This window comes from Sapajus apella, unplaced genomic scaffold, assembly GCF_009761245.1.
Source record: "Sapajus apella isolate SASKATOON/1434 unplaced genomic scaffold, GSC_monkey_1.0 scaffold117, whole genome shotgun sequence".
Taxonomy (NCBI): Eukaryota; Metazoa; Chordata; class Mammalia; order Primates; family Cebidae; genus Sapajus; species Sapajus apella.
The window spans coordinates 350,551-377,910 of NW_022437057.1; the positions used below are offsets into that span (position 1 = coordinate 350,551).

The window sequence follows — 27,360 nt, forward strand, 5'->3', positions numbered from 1 at the left end:
GAGGAGATTAGATTTGACAGACAGGCTCTGTCACATGCCAAAGATCACACAAGTAATGGAGTTATGATTCAAAGCCAATGTGTCTGTTTAGAGTCCAGGCTCTTCGCCATTATCTTAACTTGGTATGCAACTGAATGACAGAATTTAGGTCTCTAATACTTTTCAGGATGCTATATCAATCAAAATCATTTGGGATATATGTAAAATAAAAGCAGGCTCTTATTAGGAAGATAATTTATATATGGATAAAAGAGCCTGGAACTTGAAAAAATGATTCTATAAAGTAGCAGTACGTTTTTCAGAGTTAATGTATTTTAAGTTTTTGTGTATATGTAAGTAGCTTGTATTTCATATGGACAAAGTTGTAGTAATTGAGGTATGAGGTTTTATTGGTCATCTTTGTTCATATTAGAAATAGATTGTTAACTCATTTCTGTTCTTCAGCCTCAAGGTTAACATATTTCCTTATCAGAAAAATTAAAATGTGTTATATGTGGTGGATCTTCAAGTTTAAATTTGAATGGTCAAAATCTCACAATGACATGTCATTTTCCTCCATATTGACTGTTATTTCTATAGGCACTTGGAGTCTTAGGTAATGCAGAAAGCCTAGAGAAGGATTTATCCACTATTGGACTTGTGTACTTAAAGCAAAGGAAAGAAGTTCACAGTTTTAAAAATAAGTGTTCAAATAGTATAAAGCTAAGTCATAAAACTTGTGATTTTGTTTACTTTTCCACACACACCTTTTAAATAGACTTAATTTTTTTAGGGCAGTTTTGGGTTCAAGCAAAATTGAGCACAAAGTACAGAGAATTTCCATATACCCTCTGCTGCCACACATGCACAGCTTCCCAACTATCAACATCCTGCACCAAAGTTGTGCATTTGTTAACAGTTGATGAACCTACACTGATACATCATCATTAACTCATCTGTAATTTACCTTAGGGTTCACTCTTGCTGTTGTATTTCTATGGATTTTGACAAATGTGTTAATACAATGACATGTATCCACCATTATAGTATTATTCAGAATAGTTTTACTGCACCAAATTCACTGTGTTCTCTGCCTATTCATCCTACCCTCCACCACCCTTATTTTTTCACTGTCTCCATAGCTTTGCCTTTTCCAGAATATGATGCAGTTGGAATCATACAGCCTGAGGTATCAGTCATACGTGTAGCCTTTTCAAATTGGCTTTTTTCACTCATTAATATGCGTTTAAGATTCCTTCATGTTTTTTCGTGGCTTGATACCTCATTTCTTTTTAGCACTGAATAATATTTTGTTTTCTGGGTGTACCACAATTTATTTATCCATTCACTTACTGAAAGGCATCTTGGTTGCTTCCAAGTTTTGACAATTATGAACAAAGCTGCTATAAACATACATATGTGGGTTTTTGTGTGCACAAACATTTTCAGCTCCCTTGAATAAATACTTTTGGAGCGCAATTGGTAGATTCTATGTTAAGCGTATGTTCAGTTTTGTAAGAAACCACCACACTGTCTTACAATGTGGCTGTACCATTTTGCATTCCCACCACCATGAATAAGAGTTCCTGTTGCAACACATCCTTGCCAGTGTTTGGTGTTTTCTGGATTTTGGCTATTTTGATAGATGCGTATTGGTATCTCCTTGTTTTAATTTGTATTTCTCTGAGAACATATGATGTGCAGCATCTTCTTATGTGCTTATTTGACATCTGTGCAGCTGGCCCTTGAACAATGCAGGTATTAGGGGCATTGACCCCCCTGCACACCAAAAATTCACTTACACCTGTTTATTCCCCCAAAACTTAACTACTCTTAGTCTACTGTTGACTGTAAACCTTACCAATAACATAAAAACAGGCTGATTAATCCATATTTTGTATGATATATATGTTATATACTATATTCTTAGAATAAATTGAGCTAGAGAAAAGAATATTATTAAGAAACTTATAAGGAAGACAAAATGTATTTACTATTCATTAAGTGGAAGTGGATCATCATAAAGATATTTATCCTCATCATTTTCCCATTGAGTAGGTTGAGGAAGAGAAAGAGGAAGGAGGGGTTGGTCTTGTAGTCTCAGGGCGGCAGAGGTAGAGGAGGCAGGAAAGGCAGGCACACTGGGTATAACCTTATGGAAATGCTTCGTAATTTCTATCTGACTTTTTTGCTTTTTCATTTCTTTAAAAATGTTTCTATAAAGTACCAATCCATCTACATTCACTTTAAATTCAGTATCACGGAAGAGTCCACGTCATAAAATAAGTCTGGAATAATGGAAATGTTTCTGCTAGTTTGTCTAATGTTAATTTTTTTTTTTTCTGGCACTGTTGTTTTTACTATATCTTCTCCCTCATCATGTGGCACTGGTTCAGAAGCACTCATCTCCATGAAGTCATCTGTAAATTCTGGTGTTCCTCATGTTAGATTCCCTAGTAGGTGTAGGTTTCTCCCTTGTGCAAAACTTAGCAATTTATAGGAAACTTTGAGCTTCTCTTTCAAATGAGGAATGTCTTAGAGGCTTAGACCTTTTGTCCCCTGGTACGTAGAGTTGAAGTTAGCAAATCCTTAAAGGCTTTTTAATAGCAGACTTCCAAAAGATTATATTTAGGATTTTTAGCGTACTTTTAGTTTCAGATTTTCAGCTGACTGAAATATAGTATACAGTAGGTTAAGACTCATGTCTATGACTTTTACTTGAAGAACAGCAGTAAAGTACAAAAGTCTATATTTAGCCAAGATTTATTTCAGTAGAAGATAATCTTATCTGACTAATCTTTGAGATTGGAATAGGCCTTTAAACATAAACCTCAAAATTCTCATTTTATGGTAATGTTGGCCATTTCAGTTCCCTAAGTTTGGCATAGGAGATGGTGACCACACTGGTGTCTGACTCTTTTTCTGGATATTTCTTCCTGAAAAATATAAGAGCTGTTGGTAAGAGCACACTTGCAGTGATGATACTTGATCTCTGGTCTACAGAGATTTAGTAATTCCTTAGAAAGCTTCTTATGATCATTCTTAACCTCTCGGTAGCTAAAAGTTTAGTTGAAATCTGTAGGAATTAACTTCTGAGGGCCAAAAATGGGACTTACTTGGGAACAATTCTTAACATGATTAGTTAGCTATAATATAGTTTTATGAATTTATTGGACTGATCCTATACCTTGTGGTATATTTGTCCTTACTAAAGTGTTGTTTTGTCCTCTTTAATACTGCTTATAAACAGTAGTGCCCATTGAAACATATATTTAATTTTTAAAAACTGTTTCATATGAAAACTACCTGTAAGCTTTATTAGCTCTTGAATTTCTTTAATATTCATATTTTGAAACCCTTCACTCTCTACCTTTTTTGCCATATCCACAGTCTCTTTCATGATTTCCTTGATTGGCTCTGTTGTACATCCTCTGAAGTCATGCACAACATCTGGACACAGCTTCCTCCAACAGGAATTTATTGTTTCAGGCTTGATGACGTTCTTGGTTTTTCTATAACAACGATGGCATCTTCAGTGGTGAAATCCTTCCAGACCTTCATGATGTTGTCTCTGTAGGGGCTCTCTTCCATAGTATTGACAATCCTTTTTGTAGAGTACCGTGTGTCATGAGATTCAAAGGTCATTATCATCCCCTAATTTAAAGGCTAAATTTGAGATGTGTTTAGGGGCACATAAGCCCACTTTAATGCCCTTATTGAACCCCCTGGCGTTCTCAGTAGCCAGGGACGTTGTCCAATATGAAAAGAACTTTAAATGGTATTCCCTTACCTGTAAGGTACTTAATAACTTCGGGTCATGGACAAAACATCATGGAACCAGTCCAGAAAAAGGTTCTCTTCTAGGCCTTGTATAGCCAGAAGACTGGCAGCTGGTATTTATTTTTTCCTTTGAAGGCTAGAAGATTAACAGCTTTGTAGATAAGGGCAGTCCTGATCATAAACCTGACTACATAAACCTTGACTGTGGTTGGGACTATGTACAATCTAAGTGTGTGTGTAAATTGATAAATTTTAACTTTTTAATAATAGATTTGTGTATATTTTATGATAGTAAATGATAAAATAGAGTAGTATCTACATTGATTTTATGCATTCATGACATACCTAACTTCTTATTTTTTAAAAACATTTCAACACTATACCATTCGTCTGAGATGGTTTTTTGTTTTTTTTGTTTTTGTTTTTATTTGTTTTTTTTTGAGACAGAGTCTCGCTTTGTTACCCAGGCTGGAGTGCAGTGATATGATCTTGGCTCACTGCAGCCTCTGCCTCCCGGGCTTAAGTGATCCTCCCACCTCAGCCTCCCAACTAGTTGGGAGCACAGACGTGACCGCCATGCCTGGCTAAGTTTTTATATATTTTCATAGAGATAGAGTTTCACCATGTTGCCCAGGCTGGTCTCAAACTCCTGAGCTCAAGTGATCCACCCACCTCGGCCTCCCAAAGAGCTGGGATTACAGGTGTGAGCTACCATGGCTGGCTACATCTAAGTTTTTAAAAATTGTCATAAGTCTCCAAAAATTTTTCCAATATATTTATTGAAAAAAAAAAAAAAACACATACAAGTGGTTGCGTACAGTTCAAACTCATGTTGTTCAAGGGTGAACCATTATCTTCTTTGGAGAGGTGTCTGTTAAGGTCATTAGCCCATTTTTTAAATCAGGTTGTTTTTATCCTTATTTTTGAGTTTTAAGAGTTCTTTGTGTAGTTTGGAAAGCGGTTCCTTTGATATGTCTTGTGCAAATGTTTTCTCCCAGTCTGTGGTCTATCTTTTTTATTCTTTTCAGTGTCTTTTGCAGAGCAGAAATTTTTCATTTTCATGACAAAGTTTACCTTATTCATTCTTTCTTTTTTTTGGTTTTTTTTTTTTGAGATGGAGTTTCACTCTTGTTACCCGGGCTGGAGTGCAATGGCGCGATCTCGGCTTACCGCAACCTCCGCCTCCTGGGTTCAACCACTTCTCCTGCCTCAGCCTCCTGAGTAGCTGGAACTACAGGTGCGCACCACCATGCCCAGCTAATTTTTGTATTTTTTAGTAGAGATGGGGTTTCACAATGTTGACCAGGATGGTCTCGATCTCTTGACCTTGTGATCCACCCGCCTCGGCCTCCCAAAATGCTGGGATTATAGGCATGAGCCACTGCTCCCGGCTCATTCTTTCTTTCATGGATCTTCGTGGATCATGCCTTTGGTGTTGCATCTAAAAAGTCATCACTGAACCAAGGTCACTTAGATTTTCTCTTATTTTATCTTCTAGGAGTTTTGTAGCTTTGTATTTTACACTTAGATCTGTGAACCGTTTTAAGTTAATTTTTGTGAAGGGCATATAGTCTTTGTCAAGATTCCTTTTTTTCCGTGTGTATATTCAGTTGTTCCAGTACCATTTGCTGAAAAGACTTTTTCATATTTAAAAGACTCGTCATCCTGACCAACATGGCCAGTCTTTACTAAAAAAAAAAAAAAATACAAAAATTAGCTGGGCATGGTGGTGCATGTTTGTAATCCTGGCTACTTGGGAGGCTGAGGCAGAAGAATCACTTGAACCAGGGAGTTGGAGGTTGCAGTGAGTCAAGGTCTTGCCACTGCATTCCAGCCTGGCAATAGAGCAAGACTCCATTAAAAAAAAAAAAAAGACTCAACATATTTTGCTCTTCCCTTTGCTCCTTTGTCAGAGATGAATTGGCTATATTTATATGGATCTATTTCTGGGTTTTTTTTTATCCTGTTCTGTTGATTGACATCTTAGTTGGTTTTGTGCTACTGTAACAGAATACCTGAGACTGGATAATTTATAAAGAAAGAAATGTATTTCTTACAAACTGTAAGCAGTTCTGGAGGTTGGAAAGTTCAAGATCAAGGGACTGGCATCTGATGAGGGCCATCTTGCTGAATTATACTGTAGTGGGAGGGCAAAAATAAGGCAAAAGAGAGTGATGAAAGGGGACTGAAATTGTCCTAAAAAGGAATCTCCTCCTGAAATAATGACATTAAACCATTCATGTGGGCAAAACACTTGGCTTAATCATCTCTTAATCATTCTGCCTCTTAATATGTTACAGTGGCAGTTCAATTTTAGCATGAGTATGGGTGGGGACAGACATTCAAACTGTGGCCGTTGATAGGTTGTTTCTTTTGCTGATACCAACTGTCGTGATTACTGTAGCTTTATGGTATGTCTTGAAGTGGGGTGGTGTCAGTCTTCCAACTTTGTTCTTCTTCAGTATTGTGTTGGCTATTCTGGATCTTTTGCCTCTCAATATAAGCTTTAGAATCAGTTTGTTGATATAGACAAAATAAATTACTGGGGTTTTGATTCGGATTACATTGAATCTCTAGATCAAGTTGGAAAGTACTGATATCTTGACAGTCTTGAGTTTCCTCTCTATGAACATGTAGTATGTATTCATTTATTTAAGTCTTGTTTGGTTTATTTTATTATACTTTTACAATTTTCCTCATATTGGTCTTGTACATATTTTGTTAGATTTATACCTATGTATTAATATTTCATTTTTGAGGGTGCTAATGTAAATTATTTTGTGTTTTATTTCAAGTTCCACTTGCTGGTAAAGCAGAGTGGTTGACTTTGGTATATTAACACATATCCTGTAACCTTGCTGATATCATTTATTAGTTCATAATTTTTTGTCAGTTTTTTCAGCTTTTCTACATAAATTATCAGACCATCTGTGAGCAAAGACACTTTTATTTCTTCTTTTCTAATCTCTATGCATTCTATTTCTTATTGCATTAGTTAGGACTTACAGTATTATGTTGCAAAGCAGTGGTCAGAGGAGACATCTTGCCTTTTTCCTAATCTTTCCTAATCTTAGAAAGCTTCAAATTTCTCACCATTAAATATGATTTGAGCTGTAGGTTTTTTGTAGATGTACTTTATCAAATTGAGGAAGTTCTCCTGTATTCCTAGTTTGCTGAGAGTTTTTATCATCAGTGGATGTTGAATTTTGTTAAATGCTTTTTCTGCATCTATTTACATTATGTGATTTTTCTTCTTTAGCTTATTGATGTGATGGATTACATTAATTAATTTTTGAATATTGAACCAGCCTTGCATACCTGGGGTAAATCCCGCTTGGTACATGGTGTTTAATTCTTTTTATTACATTTTGGATTCAATTTGCTAATATTTTGTTGGGGATTTTTACACCTGTGTTCATGAGAGCTATTGGCCTGTAGTTTCCTTTCCTTGTAATATCTTGGTCTGGTATGGGTATTAGGGTAATGCTGACCTTATAGAATGAGTTAGGAAGAATTATCTCTGCTTCTATCTTTTGGAAGATATTAGAGAGAATTGGTATAATTTCTTCCTTACGTGTGTGATAGAATTCAATAGTGAACCCATCTGGGCCTGGTGCTTTCTGTTTTGGATGGTTATTAATTATTCATTCAGTTTCTTTAATACATGTAAGCATATCCAGACTGTTTATTTGACATATTTTTAAATAGAAACTTAAAAAAAATAGAAATAGTCATAAACTTTTTTTTTTAAGAAAGTAGGAATACTCATTAAGGGCACTTTGGAGAAAAAGAAGAAAGTAGAGATTTACAAGACAGTTTCAAACAAATGATTAGTTTCCTTTATTAGTTTCTGTAGTTTGACTTACCGCTTTTGTTTCTGTAAGTAGATTAGAATGTTTGTCATGGCATGATATGTCCAACTGACATATATCAGTAGAATATTGACGTGTGAGTTAAAATGAAAATGTGAGGAAGAATAGCCTCAGCAGTCACATTGCCTTTATCACATCAACTTCAAAATCCTCAGTCTTTTATAATATGGTCCCAGTCTACATATCTCATCACTTCCTGTCGTAAACTATTGCCAGTTCTTCTGTGTCCACCGCACTGTTTTCCACCTTTATTAGTATAATTAACAACTGCTTACTGTTGCTTGTCAATGGAATACCATGAAGTCCCTTCATGAGCTTTTCATAGAAGGACTACCCTTATTGAGGTAGCCTTATATCTTTATTGCTACTTATCTGTTAGTTGTGCTGGAAGGTCTTCCCCTTATGCCATCTTATTTCTGCCTTGATGCTTTTTCTTAGATTGTTTTCCTAGAATGGAATGGTATCCTTTTCTTTTTCTATTCAAGAAAGCGTAGTAGTTTAAGTTTAATTACCTATATAAATCAGTGTTTCCTCCCTTTCAAACAGCTTTATTGTTGTATAGTTTATATACCATAAAGTTGACTTGTTTTAAATATACAATTAATGGTCATTAGTAAATTAACAGAGTTGGACGAACATCACAATTTGGTATTAGAATTTTTTTTATCACCCCAAAAAGATTTCTCCTGCTCATTTACAGTCAGTCCTGCTTCCATCTCCCAACTTCAATTGTGTGTTCTGCCTTGATATATTTACCTTTTGTGGATATTTCATATAAATAAAATCATATAATATGTAATCTTTTGTGGCTGACATCTTTCACTTAGCAAAATGTTTTTAAGATTCATCCATTTTGTAGCATGTATCAATATTTCATTTCTTTTTGTTGTAGGATAATACTTCCTTGTATAGATACATGACATTTGTTATCCATTTACTAGTTGATGGATATTTGGTTTGTTTTACTCTTTGGCCAGTATGAATAATGGTATTCTGAAAACTTACATACAAGTTTTTGTGTAGATGTATGTTTTTATTTCTCTTGAGTAGAAACCTAGCAGTGGAATTGCTGGGTCATAAGGTAAGTTTATGCTTAACTTTTTAAGAAACTGCCACACTGTTTTCAAAGTGCCTATACAATTTTACATTCTCATCAGCAATGCTGAGGTTTCAGTTTCTCTGTATTTCAACCTCATGCATCGTTTCCCTCTTTTTTTGGTGGTAGTTTCTTGTTGCTCCATGTTCTCTGTCTCTTGCTTGCCTTCTTTTGCTTGCCCTCTCTTTCTCTCTCTTACGCTCTGTCTCTCTCCAAATAGTTCATAAGCTAACTCTGTAGACATAGATTATAGCTTATACTTTTCAGTGTTCTTAGAATTTAAGATTGTTTCCATCAAAGCATTTTTAGTTAAATATTGAAGTGTTTATTGTCTCTCTCTTTTCCCAAATGACATGCTGGCTTTTGGGACCAAAAAATGAAATCTTTCTCCTTTCTGTTATATATATATATATTGATGGACTTTGTGACATGTTGTATTGTATTACCTGGCCTCAAGTAGTCAATTAAACAGTTATTTCATATTAAATTCTCATAATGTACTGATTCCTAAAGTATCTTAAGTCCAGTGATAGCAAACTCTAAAAGACTATCTACAACTTTGGATTTAGAGTTTTGAATTATGAATTACTACTAGAATATATGGTTTGTCCAATATTTGGAAACAGCAAACAAACAAAAAATGAACGAAAGTAACCTGACTCAGAGTTCCAGTCATTTCCCCTCTTTGACCCTCATATTTTTGGCCTATAAAACAGAATAATAGTAACGCATAATAGCAGTATCTTCACATTGTTACGAGAGTCACATCAAATATTTGATGGGAAGCACTTCACAATTTTAAACATGGTTCATAAGCATGAAATATTGTTGTTACTGTCATATGGGCTTTTGACACGCAAAGGACTTCTAGTGTGTAGCTTTCCAGCTTTCTACTGACTTTTGTCTGCGGGTTTCCAGCTGTTTGTTGTTGTAGTTCTTCTCCTGTGTATCTTCCTGAACATTTCCTTTTCTTCTTAGTATGGCTTTTCCATATTACTTGTACCAGCGAGGAGGAGATTGCTGATGTTTTAAATGATTGTTATTGTTGGTGCTTACTAAATTGGAACAGTCTTACAGTTTGTGTAAAAAACATAACGAGAATATTTTGTGGAAAACATTCAGCTAAAGTAACAGAAACATACTCTAGTGATTTTTTTTTTCTGCCTTAGATAATGAATTTATTAGCCCCAGCACCTTTGTTTGGGCAGTCTGGGAAGGTGACCTTGTTGGTGTCTAGCTTTAAATGTGAAACTTGGGTTGTCTTTCATTTGTTTTTTGTTTTTGTTTTTGCTTTGGCCAGCAGCCTATTGAGCTGAGAGCCTCAGGGACCGGCAGCTTTCCAGGCTGAAGGCCCATCTGTTTGTTTTATTATTATTTTGAGATTGCCCTTCTCCTAGTGGTCACCACTACCCACATATGGTTTGCCTGTACCCACTCCAAGGTAAACATTTTCAAGAAATTAAAAATAAAAGTGTAATTGAAGTAAATTCACTGGATTTTCTTTTATATTCAGGAAGCAGTGTCATCTTGTTATGTTTTGTTATTGAAACAAAAGATTACATGCAACAAAGCTTAGAACCATGTTACTGTGATTCATAGGAGAAACCTTTCTGAAATCTGTCTTAATGCTAAGGAAATTATGCCTTTTTTCAAAATGTATTTTATCTTTTTTATTGTGTAACAATATTTTAATGTTAATAAAATTAAGGTTGCATTATAACAGTTACAAGAAGTTTTTTAAGTATTAGACTCTCACTACAATTATCAAGAACGTTTGTTGAATACATTCTTGGATTTTGGAGTTGTTTCCATCAGAGCTGTTTTTAATTAAATATTGAGGCATTTACCTTTTCTTTACTCTTTTCTCAAATAGCATGCTGGCCTTTCAGACCAAAGTGGAAATGGAGTTTTTTCTCTTTTGAAAATTCTTTTTGTAGTTTTTCCAAGAGACTTTTTGGTGTATTTGTTATCTGGCCTCCATTAGTCAACTAGAAAGCTCATAATTGAATTTGCTACCCACTTTAACAGTTGCGGTGTATTAACTTTATTACAAGCTTTACTATTCTACTCATGTTTTCTTGAATTTGTATATTTATCATATTGTACTATTTTTTTTTTTTTTTAGACAGGATCTCACTGTCACCCAGGCTGAATGGCACAATCATTCTCAGCCTCCCAAGTAGCTAGGCATGTCACAATACCCAGCTAATGTTTTTAAAATTGTGTGTAGTTATGGGGTTCATTTGTATTTTTGATGCCACTGCAAGAAGACAGTGTACAGTCAATTTTGCTATAACATGACCTGTTCCTAAAAGTGACTGTGCTGTGCAATGCTTCGTAATAAAAAGCACAGGGCCTATGAGAGAAATTAGATTATGCAAATAAAAATTAAGTCTTATCAGTGACATATTTTTAAAAACATACAAATCAAATCAAACGTTAGTAGAGTTTTACACATGTTAAATGGTTAAGAAATATATAGTACGTAGTACAATAAATATGACACTCTATCTTGGGAAAGACCTGAAGTTTGTTCCTAGAAGTGGGTTTCAGAAGGGTTGCAGCCTGGAGTTATTGTAAAGTGGCGAGAGAAAGATTATCTGAAATAGTATGGAAAATTATAACACCAGATAAAGATGGGTAGGGTTGATAATACATTGTATATGTTTGAGGTGTATTCGTTTTGTTGATAGCTTAGTTCAATTTGGCCTGTGTATTACTTGTTTCTCATACAGCTATAAAGAAATATCTGAGAAAATTACTGTCATGAGAACATCAAGGTGGAAGTCTGCCCCCACAATCCAGTTACCTCCCAGCAGGTTCCTCCTCCAGCATTGGGGACATGAGACTTGGGCAGGGACACAAATCCAAATCATATCACCCTAGTTTCAGTTTTCTGCATCCACCTAGCATTTTATGGTAGATAAAATCATGCAGAAACAAAGCGACATATTTAACAAAAGTGTTATATTCAAGTTTTTCCCTAATATATCAAATACATTGGAACAAATTTGCTTTTTCAAAACAAGTCTTATAAAAGAACTATATAAATATAATATATATCTTGAGGAGAGTGATTAAATTTTTGTCAGGGCATATCATTGCCACTTCTTTTTTCTTTTTTTAACAAATACTACAACTTTTTTGTTTAAAGTTCACAGATTTTTTTTTTTTTTTCTTTTTTTACATTGAGTTCTGAGATACATGTGCTGAACATGCAGGTTTGTTACATATACATGGGCCATGGTGGTTTGCTGCACCTGTCAACCCATCATCTAGGTTTTAAGCCCTGCATGCATTAGGTATTTGTCCTAATGCTCTCCCTCCCCTTTCCCCTCACCCCTAACTCTCTTTCTTCACATGATTTACACTATGTTTCTGAAAAGTTGAAATGATCATGGAGTGTTTTCTTTGTAGGAAACTACATTCTGAATTATGTGGCATCACAACCCAAGCTGGCTCCCTTTGCCATCCAAGCTCTTATTCAAGTCATTGCTAAAATCACTAAATTAGGGTGGTTTGAGGTTCAGAAAGATCATTTTGTCTTCAGAGAAATTATTGCTGATGTGAAGAAGTTTCTCCAGGTAAGAAGTCATTACTACATTGTGAGAACATCACTACTTGCTTTTTTGGTTTAGAATACTGCTCTTCTTAAAGCTGTATGGTTTGTTCTGTGGCTACCAGTACCATGTTAATTATGATTTATTATTTATCCTCTGGATCAACTTATTGTCATTTATTGTCAGTAAATGAGGATCATGCTGTTATATAATTTCCAAACCAGAAGAATGTAAATGATCATGCTTTCTAATTTCAAAATGTATGTTCATTTATGACATGTATGTCCATGTATTCTGTGTGTGTGTGTGTGTGTGTGTGTATATACACACATATATATACACACATATATATATATACACACATATATATATACATACATATATATATATAACACATGTATATACTGCTTTTATAGATTAGGAAATTAAATGTTCATCACAACCTAAAATGAAATGGATTTTATTTTGTAAGTAAGAAAACAGGCTTAGAGGGGTTACATAATTTCCATAGGTTACATGATGACCAAGTAAAGCATACAGCAAGCACTTTAACAAGCCTCTAACTTATGGCAAAATTTTTAATTTTTACACTATACCACCTTGACTATATCAGTTTCTCAAGAATGTTTTCAATTTGATCATTACACATTGTGTATAGGTATCAAATATGTACAACTATTATATATCAGTAAAGAATGATTATGTTAAAAACAATATTTTTTAACCTAAGTGATTAAAATAGCATGTGCACATTTAACTTACACAAATTCAGATATATGGACTGCCAAAAAAAAAAAAAAAACAACAAAAAAAGTAAAAATAAACAAAAGCAAGGAAACACTAAACTAAATTGTGCCAGTGATTACAGTTGCTATTTCACACAGTGATTATATGTCCTGCGATGATTTAGGGAAACCTGAATCTGGTCTTGTTTCCTCTTTACTCTTACTTAGGATGAGTGTCATGCCTTGTTCAGTATGATTCAGGTATTCAAAGATATGTGTGTATATTTTTTCATACAAACATAATTCCTAAATAGAAGAAAACTATTTTATCTGATGTCCAGCTAAAGAAACATGATCTATTAGTATTCTTGAAGAAAAACTGACAATTTTGATTAATAGAGAGATGGTTCAGTTTTTGGTTCATTGTTGAGTATGGGCAGTTTTGACTTTCGGAGATTTTACTTTTATGCAGTAACTTTAAAATTCAACCCCTATGTAAAATATAACTTCATCATATAGTGCAGTGCTGGAAACCTCAGAATATAAAATGCTAGGTTATGCTGCTTCTGTCTTACCCATATTGCTAAAACCTGGTTAACAGATATTTGATCATTTAAAACTTCCCAGGAAGAAGTGTTCTTAGCTCTGGGGAGGTCAGTTTATACTAGGGCATAAGGACAGTTTATTCAGGACAAGTATGAGCTTCACACTTCAGAGTTGGGTTTGTAATTTTGGCTAGCACAGTGGCATCCCCCTTTTGTCTTTTACCAAGATTATTCATCAAGACTTAACTGGAGTAGACAAGAATCGACTATGCAGTTTTTTTTTTAAATAAAATCAAGGTTGAAATTGAAGGAAATTCTTGTTGGCTAACTTTTCTCAAGTTCCCTCTTTAGTGGCTGGTAAGCATAACTTAAGTTGGGCTTTAATGTACTTTTACCAGTTCTGGGGTTTTTTTGTTTTGTTTTTAAGTCAGAGTTTCACTCTTATTGCCCAGGCTGAAGTGCAATGGCACAATCTGCAACCTCCAACTCCTGGGTTCAAGTGATTCTCCCGCCTCAGTCTCTCAAGTAGCTGGGATTATAGGCATGCGCCACCCTGCCTGGCTAATATTTTGTATTTTTAGAAGAGACGGGGTTTCTCCATGTTGGTCAGGCTGGTCTTGAATTCCTGACCTCAGGTGATCCGCCTGCCTTGGAGTGCTGGGATTGCAGGAGTGAGCCACCATGCCTGGCCCTTTTACCAGTTCTGGAAGACCAAAAGAAACAAAATGTTTTAGCTTGAAAACTTATTATATAATAGTATCACCACAGAACAGTTAGCACTTGTTGTCTGGATAGATACATATATTTATGGCTTGACCTAACCCTGCATCATCAGAAAGTCAAATTGGCTTTAGTGTTTTAGTATTCTAAAATAATTGTCATATGGTTCCTTTGGGTATTAGCAGCTTTTGTGAATTTTGTCCTAAAAATTATTTTAAGTTAGTCACATCTTTAACAGCCTGAACTTTTGTGCATCCTCTTTTTTCTATTATTGCATCCCTATTGCTGCCACACTCCAAACATACTTATATGTCTCTTTCTACTTATATACTCAGGGGATCCTACTGTCATCTAGAGCAGTGCTATTCAGATTACTGATCTTTAGCACGATAAAGAGCTTAGATAAGACTAAGTGAACATAGTGCCTTCTTCATTGAGACAGACTTATTATGAAAAAAATGCCAGCTGACTTAAAACAGTGTACTTTGTGACTTAGCTGTGTTATAACCTGTTACATGCTGTTTATTTTGTCGCGGACCAGTACCAAACTATTTTCAGATTAGAATTGAGTTTGTAGATCATCAATCAGCTGCTTCTAGCAATTGATCAAGGTAACATACTTTGGGGAACATTAACCTAGTGCACACGGAGGATGGATGTTTCAGTGCATAAGAAATCTGGAGCTCCGTCCAGACACTCACTGTCCTGAAATGCAGTACATAATTAAAATGCAAATATTTTGGGACTTTTTTTTTGTCCTGAGATAATTTGAATTCAGTTATACCTAGTGATATTGGAATTCTGTGGTACTTAAAAGGGATGACCAACTATAAAATTAAGATTTGAAAAGTGTATCTATCATCTGTGTCGGTTTTTTAAAATGATTGCACTGTAATTGGATGCCACATTAAGGATTTTCATAATTCCAGTATGATTTCACACAAGGGTAGTTTGTTAGTAATGTGCATATAATGTCTGAATTTTAATGAGGGAAAATTTGAGATTAAATTGGAAGCTGAATAAATTAAAAACAGTGTAGAGATAGTCATGTATTTATCCCCTTGCATTGTATACTTTACATGTCATCATTATAGGTATGTAACAATTGCATACACATGCACTATTAATAGGAAAAGAGCCTAAGTGATCCTATTTGATATTAGAACAAGAGATTTGAATTCGTTCCTAAGCTATTTATTATTTATTTATTGAGTGCCTCTATCTCAGTAGCCTTCAAGCATATTATGGAGGTAAAAGTATTTTTTGCTTATTCTTATTCTTGGTCTTATAAAAAGTATTGAGCTAAATTCTTATATTTTGAAACTTAGTTTATTATTTGTCCTAAGTGCTGGAAACATTTTGTAGAATATCATGCATTTATAAGGTAGGAACTTTTCCCCACTTAGCTCTGTGCACCCAAATTTATCCTTCAAAACGTGGGCTTGAAATTCTTTTGTTTATAGAACTCAGTGATTTTTCTTTGTATTTTAAATTTTTGTTTCTATTTTATTAAGTAAATCTGGCATTTCAGTCTTTAATTATTTGTAAATATTACCTGGTTTATACATTAAGAACCAATCATTTGTCTTCACTTAGGCTAAACTTTGTTATTTTCTCCAAAGGGTACTGTGGAGCACTGCATAATAGGAGTAATAATCCTTTCTGAATTGACTCAGGAAATGAACCTGGTAAGCAAGCCTTTCCATCTAACAGGAGCTTAAGTAATGCTGTTTGCTTAAGTAATGCCGTTTCTTTTTTTTTTTTTTTTTTGAGACGGAGTCTCGCTCTTGTTACCCAGGCTGGAGTGCAATGGCGCGATCTCGGCTCACCGCAACCTCCGCCTCCTGGGTTCAGGCAATTCTCCTGCCTCAGCCTCCTGAGTAGCTGGGATTACAGGCACGCGCCACCATGCCCAGCTAATTTTTTGTATTTTTAGTAGAGACGGGGTTTCACCATGTTGACCAGGATGGTCTCGATCTCTTGACCTGGTGATCCACCCGCCTCGGCCTCCCAAAGTGCCGGGATTACAGGCTTGAGCCACCACGCCCGGCCCAAGTAATGCCGTTTCTTATCTGCGTTTATCTGTGGCAAAATAGACAGTCGTCTTCGTGTGGCATAAAACTCTGGATAATCAAGATTTTTTGTGTGTCTGTTTTATTGGTGGGGCCATGAAGTGGTGGAATATCATTGTCATTGAAAATATCTGCAATAATACAGAGTACTGCAAAGAACAGAGAATTGGACATGATTCTTGCTCCGTGGGCACTTGGAGAATTGTCCTTTTACCTATATGTTTCATAATATGCTAACCATAAGAAATATGTGCAAAAGAGAAACAAACCTTTATTTACTTACAAATAAAAGGTGGTTTGAAGAATTGATTCTCAACAATGGATATGCAGCAGGACTCATCAAAAAACAGGACTTTTTTGGCCGGGCGCGGTGGCTCATGCCTGTAATCCCAGCACTTTGGGAGCCTGAGGCAGGTGGATCACCAGAGGTCAGGAGTTGGAGACCAGCCTGGCCAACATGGAAAAACCCCGTCTCTACATAAAAATACAAAAATTGGGCTTGGTGGTGGCGCCCGTAATCACAGATACTGGGGAGGCTGAGGCAGGAGAATTGCTTGAATCTAGGAGGCGGAGGTTGCATTGAGCTGAGATCAGCCTGGGTGACTGAGATTCTGTCTTAAACAAAACAAAACAAAACAAAACAAAAAACAAAACAAAACAGGCTTTTTGGGTTGTTGGCAGAATGCAGAGGCCTGCACGGCTCACAAGCGCCCCCAGCTGGCTGCACACCAGCATAACCCAGTTGGTGGTCCTTCAGGTTGGCTAGCGTGGAAACCAGATTGGCTGCTGCTTCTTGGCCCTGGCACTAAGAGAGCATGCCGCGGTCAACCAGAAAGGAATTTATTATGAGACAATAAGCAGCTTCTTTAGAAATGTGGATACCAGCTGTCTTGATTGATGTGGAAGAAGGGATAGTGAATGAAATTCTGCAGGGTCCACTGAGAGATGTATTTGATATCAAACAGCTCGTCACTGATATTTCTGGCCCAGGCAATAACTGGGCTGTGGGTCACAAAGTTTTTGGCAGTCTTGATTAAGACCAGGTTTTAGGGAAACTCAGAAAGTTGACAGAGCACTGTGATTGCTCATAGTATTTCTTTATAATACATTCCATGGGAGGAGGAACAGGATCTGGACTTGGCACTTTTTTTTTTTTTTAATATTCCATTGTGTGTGTATGCGTATATACACCATATTTTCTTTCTTTTAATTATACTTTAAGTTGTATAATACATGTGCAGAATGTGCAGGTTTGTTACATAGGTATACGTGTGCCATGGTGGTTTGTTGCACCCATCAACCTGTCATCTGCATTAGGTATTTCTCCTAATGCTATCCCTCCTCCTGCCCCCCACCTCCACCCCGCTACAGCCTCCAGTGTGTGATTTTCCCCTCCCTGTGTCCATGTATTCTCATTGTTCAACTCTCACTTACAAGTGAGAACATGCAGTGTTTGGTTTTCTGTTCCTGTGTTAGTTTGCTGAAAACGATGGTTTCCAGCTTCATCCATGTCCCTGCAAAGGACATAAACTCATCCTTTTTAATGGCTGCATAGTATTCCATGGTGTACACATGCCACATTTTCTTTATCCAGTCTGTCATTGATGAGCATTGGGGTTGGTTCCAAGTCTTTGCTGTTGTGAATAGTGCTGCAAAAAACATGTGTGCATGTGTCTTTATAGTAGAATGATTTATAATCCTTTGTGTATATGCCCAGTAATAAGATTGCTGGGTCAAATGGTATTTCTGGTTCTAGATCCTTGAGGAATTACCACACTGTCTTCCACAAGGGTTGAACTAATTTATACTCCCACCAACAGTGTAAAAGCATTCCTATTTCTGCACATTCTCTCTGGCATCTGTTGTTTCCTGACTTTTTAATGATCACCATTATAACTGGCGTGAGCTGGTATCTCATTGTGGTTTTGATTTGCATTTCTCTAATGACCAGTGATGACGAGCTTTTTTCCATATGTTTATTGGCCACTTTTGCTGTGCAGAAGCTCCTCAGTTAAATTAGATCCCATTTGTCAGTTTTGGCTTTTGTTGCCATTGCTTTTGGTGTTTAGGCATGAAGTCTTTGCTCATGCCAATGTCCTGAATGGTACTGCCTAGGTTTTCTTCTAAGGTTTTTATGGTTTTAGGTCTTATGCTTAAGTCTTTAATTCATCTTGAGTTAATTTTTGTATAAGTTGTAAGGAAGGGGTCGAATTCAGGTTTGGGCTTATGGCTAGCCAGTTTTCCCAACACCATTTGTTAAACGGTGAATCCTTTCCCCATTGCTTCTTTTTGTCAGGTTTGTAAAAAATCAGATGGTTGTAGATGCATGGTGTTATTTCTGAGGCCTCTGTTCTGTTCCATTGGTCTATATCTCTGTTTTGGTACTAGTACCATGCATTTTGGCTACTGTAGCCTTGTAGTATATTCTGAAGTCAGATAGCCTGATGCCTCCAGCTTTGTTCTTTTCACTTAGGATTGTCTTGACTATACAGGCTCTTTTTTGGTTCCATATGAAATTTAAAGTAGTTTTTTCTAATTCTGTGAAGAAGGTCAGTGGTAGGTTGATGGGGATAGCATTGAATCTATAAATTACTTTGGGCAGTATGGCCATTTTCACGATATTGATTCTTCCTATTGATGAGCATGGAATGTTTTTGTTTGTGTCCTCTCTTATTAACTGGAGCAGTGATTTGTAGCTCTCTTTGAAGAGGTCCTTCACATCCCTTGTAAGTTGTATTCCTAGGTGTTTTATTCTCTTTGTAACAATTGTGAATGGGAGTTCACTCATGATTTGGCTCTCTGTTTGTCTACTATTGGTGCATAGGAATGCTTGTAATTTTTGCATATTGCATTTGTATCCCAAGACTTTTCTGAAGTTGCTTGTCAGCTTAAGGAGATTTTGGGCTGAGACGATGGGTTTTTCTAAATATACAATCATGTCATCTGCAAACAGAGACAATTTGACTTTGTCACTTCCTATTCGAATACCTTTTATTTCTTTCTCTTGCCTGATTACCCTGGCCAGAACATCCACTGCTATGTTGAACAGGCGTGGTGAGAGAGGGCATACGTGCCTTATGCCAGTTTTCAAAGGGAATGGTTCCAGCTTTTGCCCATTCAGTATGATATTGGCTGTGGGGTTGTCATAAATAGCACTTATTATTTTGAGATACATTTCATTAATACCTCATTTATTGAGAGTTTTTAGCATGAAGGGGTGCTGAATTTTATCAAAGGCCTTTTTGGCAGCTATTGAGATAATCAGGTGGTTTTTGTCATTTGTTCTGTTTATGTACTGGATTACATTTATTGATTTGCATATATTGAACCAGCCTTGCATCCCAGGGATGAAGCTGACTTGATCGTGGTGGATAAGCTTTTTAATGTGCTGCTGGATTCGGTTTGCAAGTATTTTATTGAGGTTTTTTGCATCAGTGTTCATCAGGGACATTGGCCTGAAATTTTCTTTTTTTGTTGTGTCTCTGCCAGGTTTTGGTATCAGGATGTTGGCCTCATAAAATGTTGGCCTGAAATTTTCTTTTTTTGTTGTGTTTCTGCCAGGTTTTGGTATCAGGATGTTGGCCTCATAAAATGAGTTAAGGAAGAGTTCCTCTTTTTCTGTTGTTTGGAATAGTTTTAGAAGGAATGGTACCAGCTCCTCTTTGTACCTCTGGTAGAATATGCCTGTAAATTTATCTGGTCCTGGGCTTCTTTTGGTTGATAGGCTATTAATTACTGCCTCAATTTCAGAACTTGTTATTGGTCTATTCAAGGATTCAACTATTTCCTGGTTTAGTCTGGGGAGGGTGTATGTGTCCAGGAATTTATCCATTTCTTCTAGATTTTCTAGTTTATTTGCATAAAGGTGTTTATAGCATTCTCTGATGGTAGTTTGTATTTCTGTGGGATCAGTGGTGATATCCCATTTATCATTTTTTATTGTGTCTTAATTCTTCTCTCATTTTTTCTTTATTAGTCTAGCTAGTGGTCTATCTATTTTGTTAAGCTTTTCAAAAAACCAGCTCCTGGATTTATTTATTTTTTTAAAAAGGTTTTTTTTGTGTCCCTATCTCCTTTAGTTCTGCTTTGATCTTAGTTATTTTTTGTCTTCTGCTAGCTTTGGAATTTGTTTGCTCTTGCTTCTCTAGTTCTTTTAATTGTGATGTTAGAGTGCCGATTTTAGATCTTTCCTGCTTTCTCCAGTGGGCATTTAGTGCTATAAATTTCCCTCAAAAAATTGTTTTAGCTGTATCCCAGAGATTGTAGTACATTGTGTCTTTGTTCTCGCTGGTTTCAAATAACTTATTTATTTCTGTCTTAATTTTGCTATTTACCCAGTTGTCATTCAGGAGCACGTTGTTCAGGTTTAGTGTGAGTTTCTTAATCCTGAGTTCTAATTTGATTGCACTGTGATCTGAGAGACTGTTTGTTATGATTTTCATTCTTTTTCATTTGCTGAGGAATGTTTTACTTCCAATTATGTGGTCAATTTTAGAATAAGTGCAATGTGGTGCTGAGAAGAATGTATTTTCTATTTATTTGGGGTGGAGAGTTCTGAAGATGTCTATTAGATCCACCTGGTCCAGAGCTGAGTTCACATCCTGAATATCCTTCTTAATTTTCTGTCTCATTGATCTATCAAATATTGACAGTGGTGAATTAAAGTCTCCCACTATTATGTGGGAGTCTAAGTCTCTTTGTAGGTCTCTAAGAAGTTGCTTTATGAATCTGGGTGCTCCTGTATTGGGTGCATATATATTTATGATAGTTAGCTCTTCTTGTTGCATTGATCCCTTTACCATTATGTAATACCCTTCTTTGTCTTTTTTGATCTTTGTTGGTTTAAAGTCTGTTTTATCAGAGACTAGGATTGCTGCCCCTGCTTCTTTTGCTTTCCGTTTGCTTGGGAAATCTTCCTCCATCCCTTTATTTTGAGCATATGTGTGTCTTTGCACATTAGATGGGTCTCCTGAATACAGCACACTGATTGGTTTTGACTCCTTATCTAATTTGCCAGTCTTTGTCTTTTAATTGGGGCATTTAGCCCATTTACATTTAAGGTTAATATTTTTATGTGTGAATTTGATCCTGTCATTATGATGCTAGCTGGTTATTTTGCCCATCGGCTGATGCAGTTTCTTCATAGTGTCGATGGTCTTTACAATTTGGTATGTTTTTGCAGTGGCTGGTACTGGTTGTTCCTTTCCATGTTTAGTGCTTCCTTCAGGAGCTCTTGTAAGGCAGGTTTGGTGTGGCAGAATCTCTCAGTATTTGCTTGTCTATAAAGGATTTTATTTCTTTTTCACTTACGAAGCTTAGTTTGGCTGGATATGAAAATCTGGGTTGAAAATCCTTTTCTTTAAGAATGTTGAATATTGGCTCCCACTCTCTTCTGGCTTGTAGGATTTCTGCAGAGAGATCCGCTGTTTGTCTGATGGGCTTCCCTTTGTGGGTAACACAACCTTTCTCTCTGGCTGCCCTTAGCATTTTTTTCTTCATTTCAGCATGGGTGAATCTGACGATTAGGGGTCTTAAGGTTCCTCTTCTTGAGGAATATGTTAGTGGTGTTCTCTGTATTTCCTGAATTTGAATGTTGGCCTGTCTTGCTAGGTTGGGGAAATTTTCCTGGATAACATCCTGAGGATTGTTTTCCGATTTGGTTCTATTCTCCTTGTCACTTTCAGGTACACCAATCAAATAAATTTAGGTTTGGTGTTTTCACATGGTCCCATATTTATTGGAGGCTTTGTTCATTCCTTTTCATTCTTTTTTCTCTAATCTTGTCTTCACACTTTATTTTGTTAAGTTGATCTTCAGTCTCTGATATCCTTTCTTTTGCTTGATTGGTTTGGCTATTGATACTTGTATATACTTCACGAAGTTCTCGTGCAGTGTTTTTCAGCTCCATCAGGTCATTTATGTTTTTCTCTAAACTAGTTATTCTTGTTAGCAGTTCCTCTAACCTTATTTCAAGGTTCTTAGCTTCCTTGCATTGGGTTAGAACATGCTCCTTTAGCTCTGAGGATTTTGTTATTACTGATCATGTCAATCCATTGAACTCATTCTCCATCCAGTTTTGTTCCCTTGCTGTTGAGGAGTTGTGATCCTTTGGAGGAAGAGAGGCATTCTGGTTTTTGGAATTTTCAGCCTTTTTGTGCTGGTTTTTGCTCATCTTCATGGATTTGTCTACTTTTTGTCTTTGATGTTGGTGACCTTCAGATGAGATTTTTGTGTGGACGTCCTTTTTGTTGATGTTGATATTCCTTTCTGTTTGTGATTCTAACAGGCCCCTCTGCTGCAGGTCTGCTGGTGTTTGCTGGAGGTCCACTCTACCCTCTTTGCCTGGATATCACCAGCGGAGGGTGCAGAACAGCAAAGACGGCTGTCTGTTCTTTCCACCGGAAGCTTTGTCCAAGAGGGGCACCCACCAGATTCCCAGCCAGAGCTCTCCTGTATTAGGTGTCTGTTGACCCCTTCTGGGAGATATCTCCCAGTCAGGATACACGAGGATGAGGGACCCACTTGAGGAGGCAGTCTATTCCTTAGAAGAGCCTGAGTGCTGTGCTGGAGATACACTGCTCTCTTCAGAGCTGGCAGGCAGGAACGTTTAGATCTGCTGAAGCTGCATCCACAACCGCCCCTTGCCCCATATGCTCTGTCCCAGGGAGATGGGAGTTTGATATCTATAAGCCCCTGACTGGGGCTGCTGCCTTTCTCTCAGAGATGCCCTCCCCAGAGAGAAGGAATTTAGAGAGGCAATCTGACTACCGTGGCTTTGCTGAGCTGCGGTGGGCTCTGCCCTTTCAGAACTTCCAGGTGGCTTTGTTTACACTGTGAGGAGAAAACCACCTACTCAAGCCTCAGTAAGGGCAGGTGACCCTCCCCCTACCAAGCTCGAGAGTCCCAGGTGAACTTCAGACTGCTGTGCTGGCAGCAAGAATTTCAAGCCAGTGGATCTTAGTTTGCTGGGCTCCATGGGGGTGAGGTCCGCTGTGCTAGACCACTTGGCTCCATGGCTTCAGCCCCCTTTCCAGGGAAGTGAATGGTTCTGTGTAACTGGCATTCCAGGCACCACTGGGCACATTTCTTTTAAAGGTGCTTGAAGATGAATTCCCAGAAGTATACAGATTTATGACCTCCATTTATCCTTCCAGTGAGAAGGATATCATAACCTTACCTCATAATGGCATCTTGGCAATGAAGAAACTTAATGAGCATGCAGACTCTGTGTTGCCCATAGCAAAATCGACCTCATAGTGAATTCTGGAAAGTTGGGTACAACTCTAGAGGCACTTCAAGTGCTGTGGCTTTAAAAAGGTGGCATAAGAGCCCCTTTGTTTCTAGGAACAACATTGTAGCAGATTTGCTCAACCTAATAAGCTCTGCAAGATTTGAAGGGTCCCTTAATATGGACCTTAATGAAATACACATAAATTTAGTTCCTTTTCTTCAACTTCATTATCTTGTGTCAAGCTTAACGCCTCTATATACACTGGTAGATGTTAACATTCCTACTAAAAGATTGGATCAGATGTTTTCAGACGCCTTTAGTAAAGGTCACCAGCTGCTTTAGGCAGACCCCAAAGATAGTCTTTACCTCACCTGTGAGCTCATGGTTAGAGGAAATGTACAGATTTTAGACGTTCATAGAAATACTGAAAGATTAAATAAAACCCTCTATACAGTTTGTCTCCTGGAATCAAGAAGGTTAAAGACCAGCCTGTGTTTCGTACCTCCTGTGGGCCATATTCATTATTAGCTTTAGCAAATAACATGTGTGACGCCCACATTCGTGGAACTGAAAGAGAGATTCATGAGGCTCTACAAGAAAAAGACTCATCTTCATCACTGTCTACAAGTTGAAGGGATAGAAGAAAGCTGTTTTACAGAAGTTGTGTTATCTTTGTCAGCACTCATACAGGAATATAACCAATTGGATGCCACAAAAAACATAACTGTGCAAGATTTACCTAACCTAAGCATAACTGTGTATAAAAGAAACTCTCCAGAATAGTTTCTTAATTTCACATTGTTTTTTCTCACCTTTCTGTTTCAGCATTTTTCTGAATTCAGAAAGTCTAGTTTGTTTTTCATATTAGGAACTGTTTTTGTCTAAAAGAGTTATTTCTGTTTAATCACAATTTGTTGGTAATACCAGTGTGTGAAATTAGTGAAATCCTAGTACCTGAACTTCAAACATTCATCTTCAGAAAAGTCCCCTTTTCTAAAATTGAAAGGAGTTCTTCAGTATTTTGCTGTATTTATAACCTCCTTCTTAGGCATTTGTGCACTAATAATCATGTATCCAATAAACGTCTTGTACAGATGTATTTTTATAATTATTCATTTATATTTTGATATTCTATTTAAATTCTCCTGATTCTGCAAAAGTAGGTACTAGGAGTAGAGGAACACAATATAAATATTTCTGTGTAATATCCACTAACTATTCCGGGATAGGTTTTATTATATCCATTAAGGAGGTTTTGTTTCTTCTTTGGGTAACAACTTCTTTGCTCAGCAGAATCCTAATTTGTACGCTTAACATTTATTTGTATCAAATTTTTTCAATAATTGCTTTTTTATCCAACCAGTTGATTTTTATAATAATAAATGTTCATTTTTTTAAAAAACAGATCTTTTGGCACTTTATGACTTCTAGTTTGGATTTTTACCCTGTGCAGGGGGAGTTTTCAAAAGCTATATTTCTCCCCAACGGTGATTTTTTGATCTGAACATGTTATTACCTTTTCCTTTTGTATATAACGTGGTTCTAAACAGAATGAAAGCAGAAGTTGGCTTCTATATGGAATACTTTTATAATAAAGAGGAATGTAGTGTTTGAATTTAAAAACTGTCATCTTGAGTGGTATGTGTTTGCATGTGCGTGCATGTCCATGCATGCATATAGGTGTATATATGTAGGAGAGCTTGGATACCCAGGACCACTTGCCAGCTCCCTTTGGAGTAACAGCATAGCCATGTGCATAAAAAAATTCCCAAATAATCATTTGCTACTTGTTCTCAATCAGGAATTAGAAAGTATTTTTAGATTTTTAGGAAATTTAAAGTGATCTCTTAATTTATCATAGCCATCACTGTCCTGACTTCTCCACCCCAGAGTATGTGCTATGTGTTTGTGTGTACATAGGTATCTATAACTAATACTGTCTCAGCAGTGATATTATGAAATGTTTAATCTTACTGAACTCTAAATATGTCTAAAGAACTGTAGCGTCCTTCTAAAAAAAGTATATTTAAATCATTTTCATAAAAGTGAATAGTATGATAACCTCATGTACCTATCATCTTCATTATACAACTTTTTGCTAATTTTAAAATTAGCAATTTGATTCATTTCCTGCTTCTCAGCATAATAGAAAAATAGTCTGCCCTGGAAGTGGGAGTTTGCTATGTTTAGATTATCACTGAAATAAGGCTAATGTGAAGTTCTAATAAATGTGTAGTTTAGAGACCAACAGGGTAACTTTTTTTTTTTTAATTAGCAAACTTACAGAAAAGTTGTAAGTATAGTACAGAGAAGTTTTTTCTCAACTATTTGATACTAAGTTGCCAACGTGATTCTCTTCGACCAGGGACTTTAGTGTATTTTCTACACACAAGGATATTCTTCTACATAACCTCAATACAACTTTTAAAACAGAAAACGAACACTGGAATTATTCCCGTGATCTAATCCTCATACCCCATTCAGGTTTCACCAGTTATCCTCAAAATGCTCTTTCTAGCGAAAGAACCGGTTTAGGATTATGTATCACATTTAGTTCCTATGTTTTGTTAGTCTCCTTTGATCTGGAAAAATTTCTCAATCTTTTTCACTTTCTTGCCCTTGACTTTTTTTTTTTTTTTTTTTTTTTTGTTTTGAGACAGTCTTGCTCTGTCACCCAGACTGGAGTACAGTGGCGGGATTTCGGCTCACTGCAGCCTCTCCCTCCTGGGTTCAAGCAATTCTCCTGCCTCAGCCTGAGTAGCTGGGATTATAGGTATGTGCCACCATGCCCAGCGAATTTTTGTATTTTTAGTAGAGGCAGGGTTTCACCATGTTGGCCAGGATGGTCGCTATCTCCTGACCCTGTGATCCGCCTGCCTTGGCCTCCCAAAGTGCTGGGTTATTATAGGCGTGAGCCACTGCGTCCAGCTATCCTGGACATTTATGAAGATTACAGCCAGTTGTTTTGTAAAATGTCCCTCAATTTGGGATTGTCTGATATTTCCTCATTACTAGATTAAGCTCATGTGAATTTGTCAGGAATATCACAGAAATGATACTGTGGCCATCTCATTGCCTTCTGTCAGGAAGCACATGATTTGTCACATTACTGATGATGTTCATTTTGATCTCTTAATGAAGATGGACTCCTCCAGGCTCCCCAATTGTAGACTTATTCCTTTCCCTGTCGTATTTAATGCATATTTTGTGAAGAGGTACTTAAGACTCTGAAAATACCTTTTCCTTACCAGACTTTCAACTTAATTTATGTTAATATGGATTCCTGGTTTCATTTTATTTAACAGTTATAATTCATTGCTAACATTATTTGTTTTGTTGCTGAGATTTTTCCAAGCTTTGGCCAATAGGACCTTTTTCAAGCTGATTTTTGTGTCCGTTTGACATTTCCTCATCATTCTTTTGAGTGCTTTCTTACCTTCTCGCACAAGATAGTCCAAGCTTTTCTTGCATTGAACCAAGTACCTTTTAAGAAAAGCTTTAAAATCTGAAGTGTGATTTTGGCTTTATATGGTGAAAAATATATATGGCTTCTGTGGAAACATTTCATTCAGCCATATTTTATGACATTTACAATTATAATGACCATTTATTAAGCATTTCTGAACCAGGAAGTAGAGAGAGCTATAATGCATGAGGATAATTAAATATTCTAGTTATCAGATGTGAGCCAGTTAAATTAATGTAGTATCCATAATAGCATATGTCTTTTAAGAAAAAGATCTACACTTGAGTTTTCCTAAAAGTCAGGGGATTATGTAA

At 36.6% G+C, this 27,360-nt stretch overlaps 1 protein-coding gene and 1 pseudogene across 5 annotated transcripts in view; both read left to right on the forward strand.

Annotated features, from left to right (window-relative positions):
• RANBP17 (RAN binding protein 17) overlaps positions 1-27,360 on the forward strand; it is a 392,396-nt gene that overhangs the window by 18,707 nt on the left and 346,329 nt on the right. For 3 of the 5 annotated variants that reach the window (XR_004263498.1, XM_032260328.1, XM_032260329.1), the window contains exons 4-5: positions 12,145-12,311; positions 15,900-15,965. Coding sequence is in view for 4 of the 5 variants with exons in the window: in XM_032260328.1 (XP_032116219.1) it covers positions 12,145-12,311; positions 15,900-15,965 (233 nt within the window). In the remaining variant the exon portion in view is untranslated. Of the gene's footprint in view, positions 1-12,144; positions 12,312-15,873; positions 15,966-27,360 lie in introns of those variants that run through there. The other 2 variants (XM_032260331.1, XM_032260330.1) reach the window with 2 other exon arrangements.
• LOC116538089 lies at positions 16,961-26,259 on the forward strand (annotated as a pseudogene).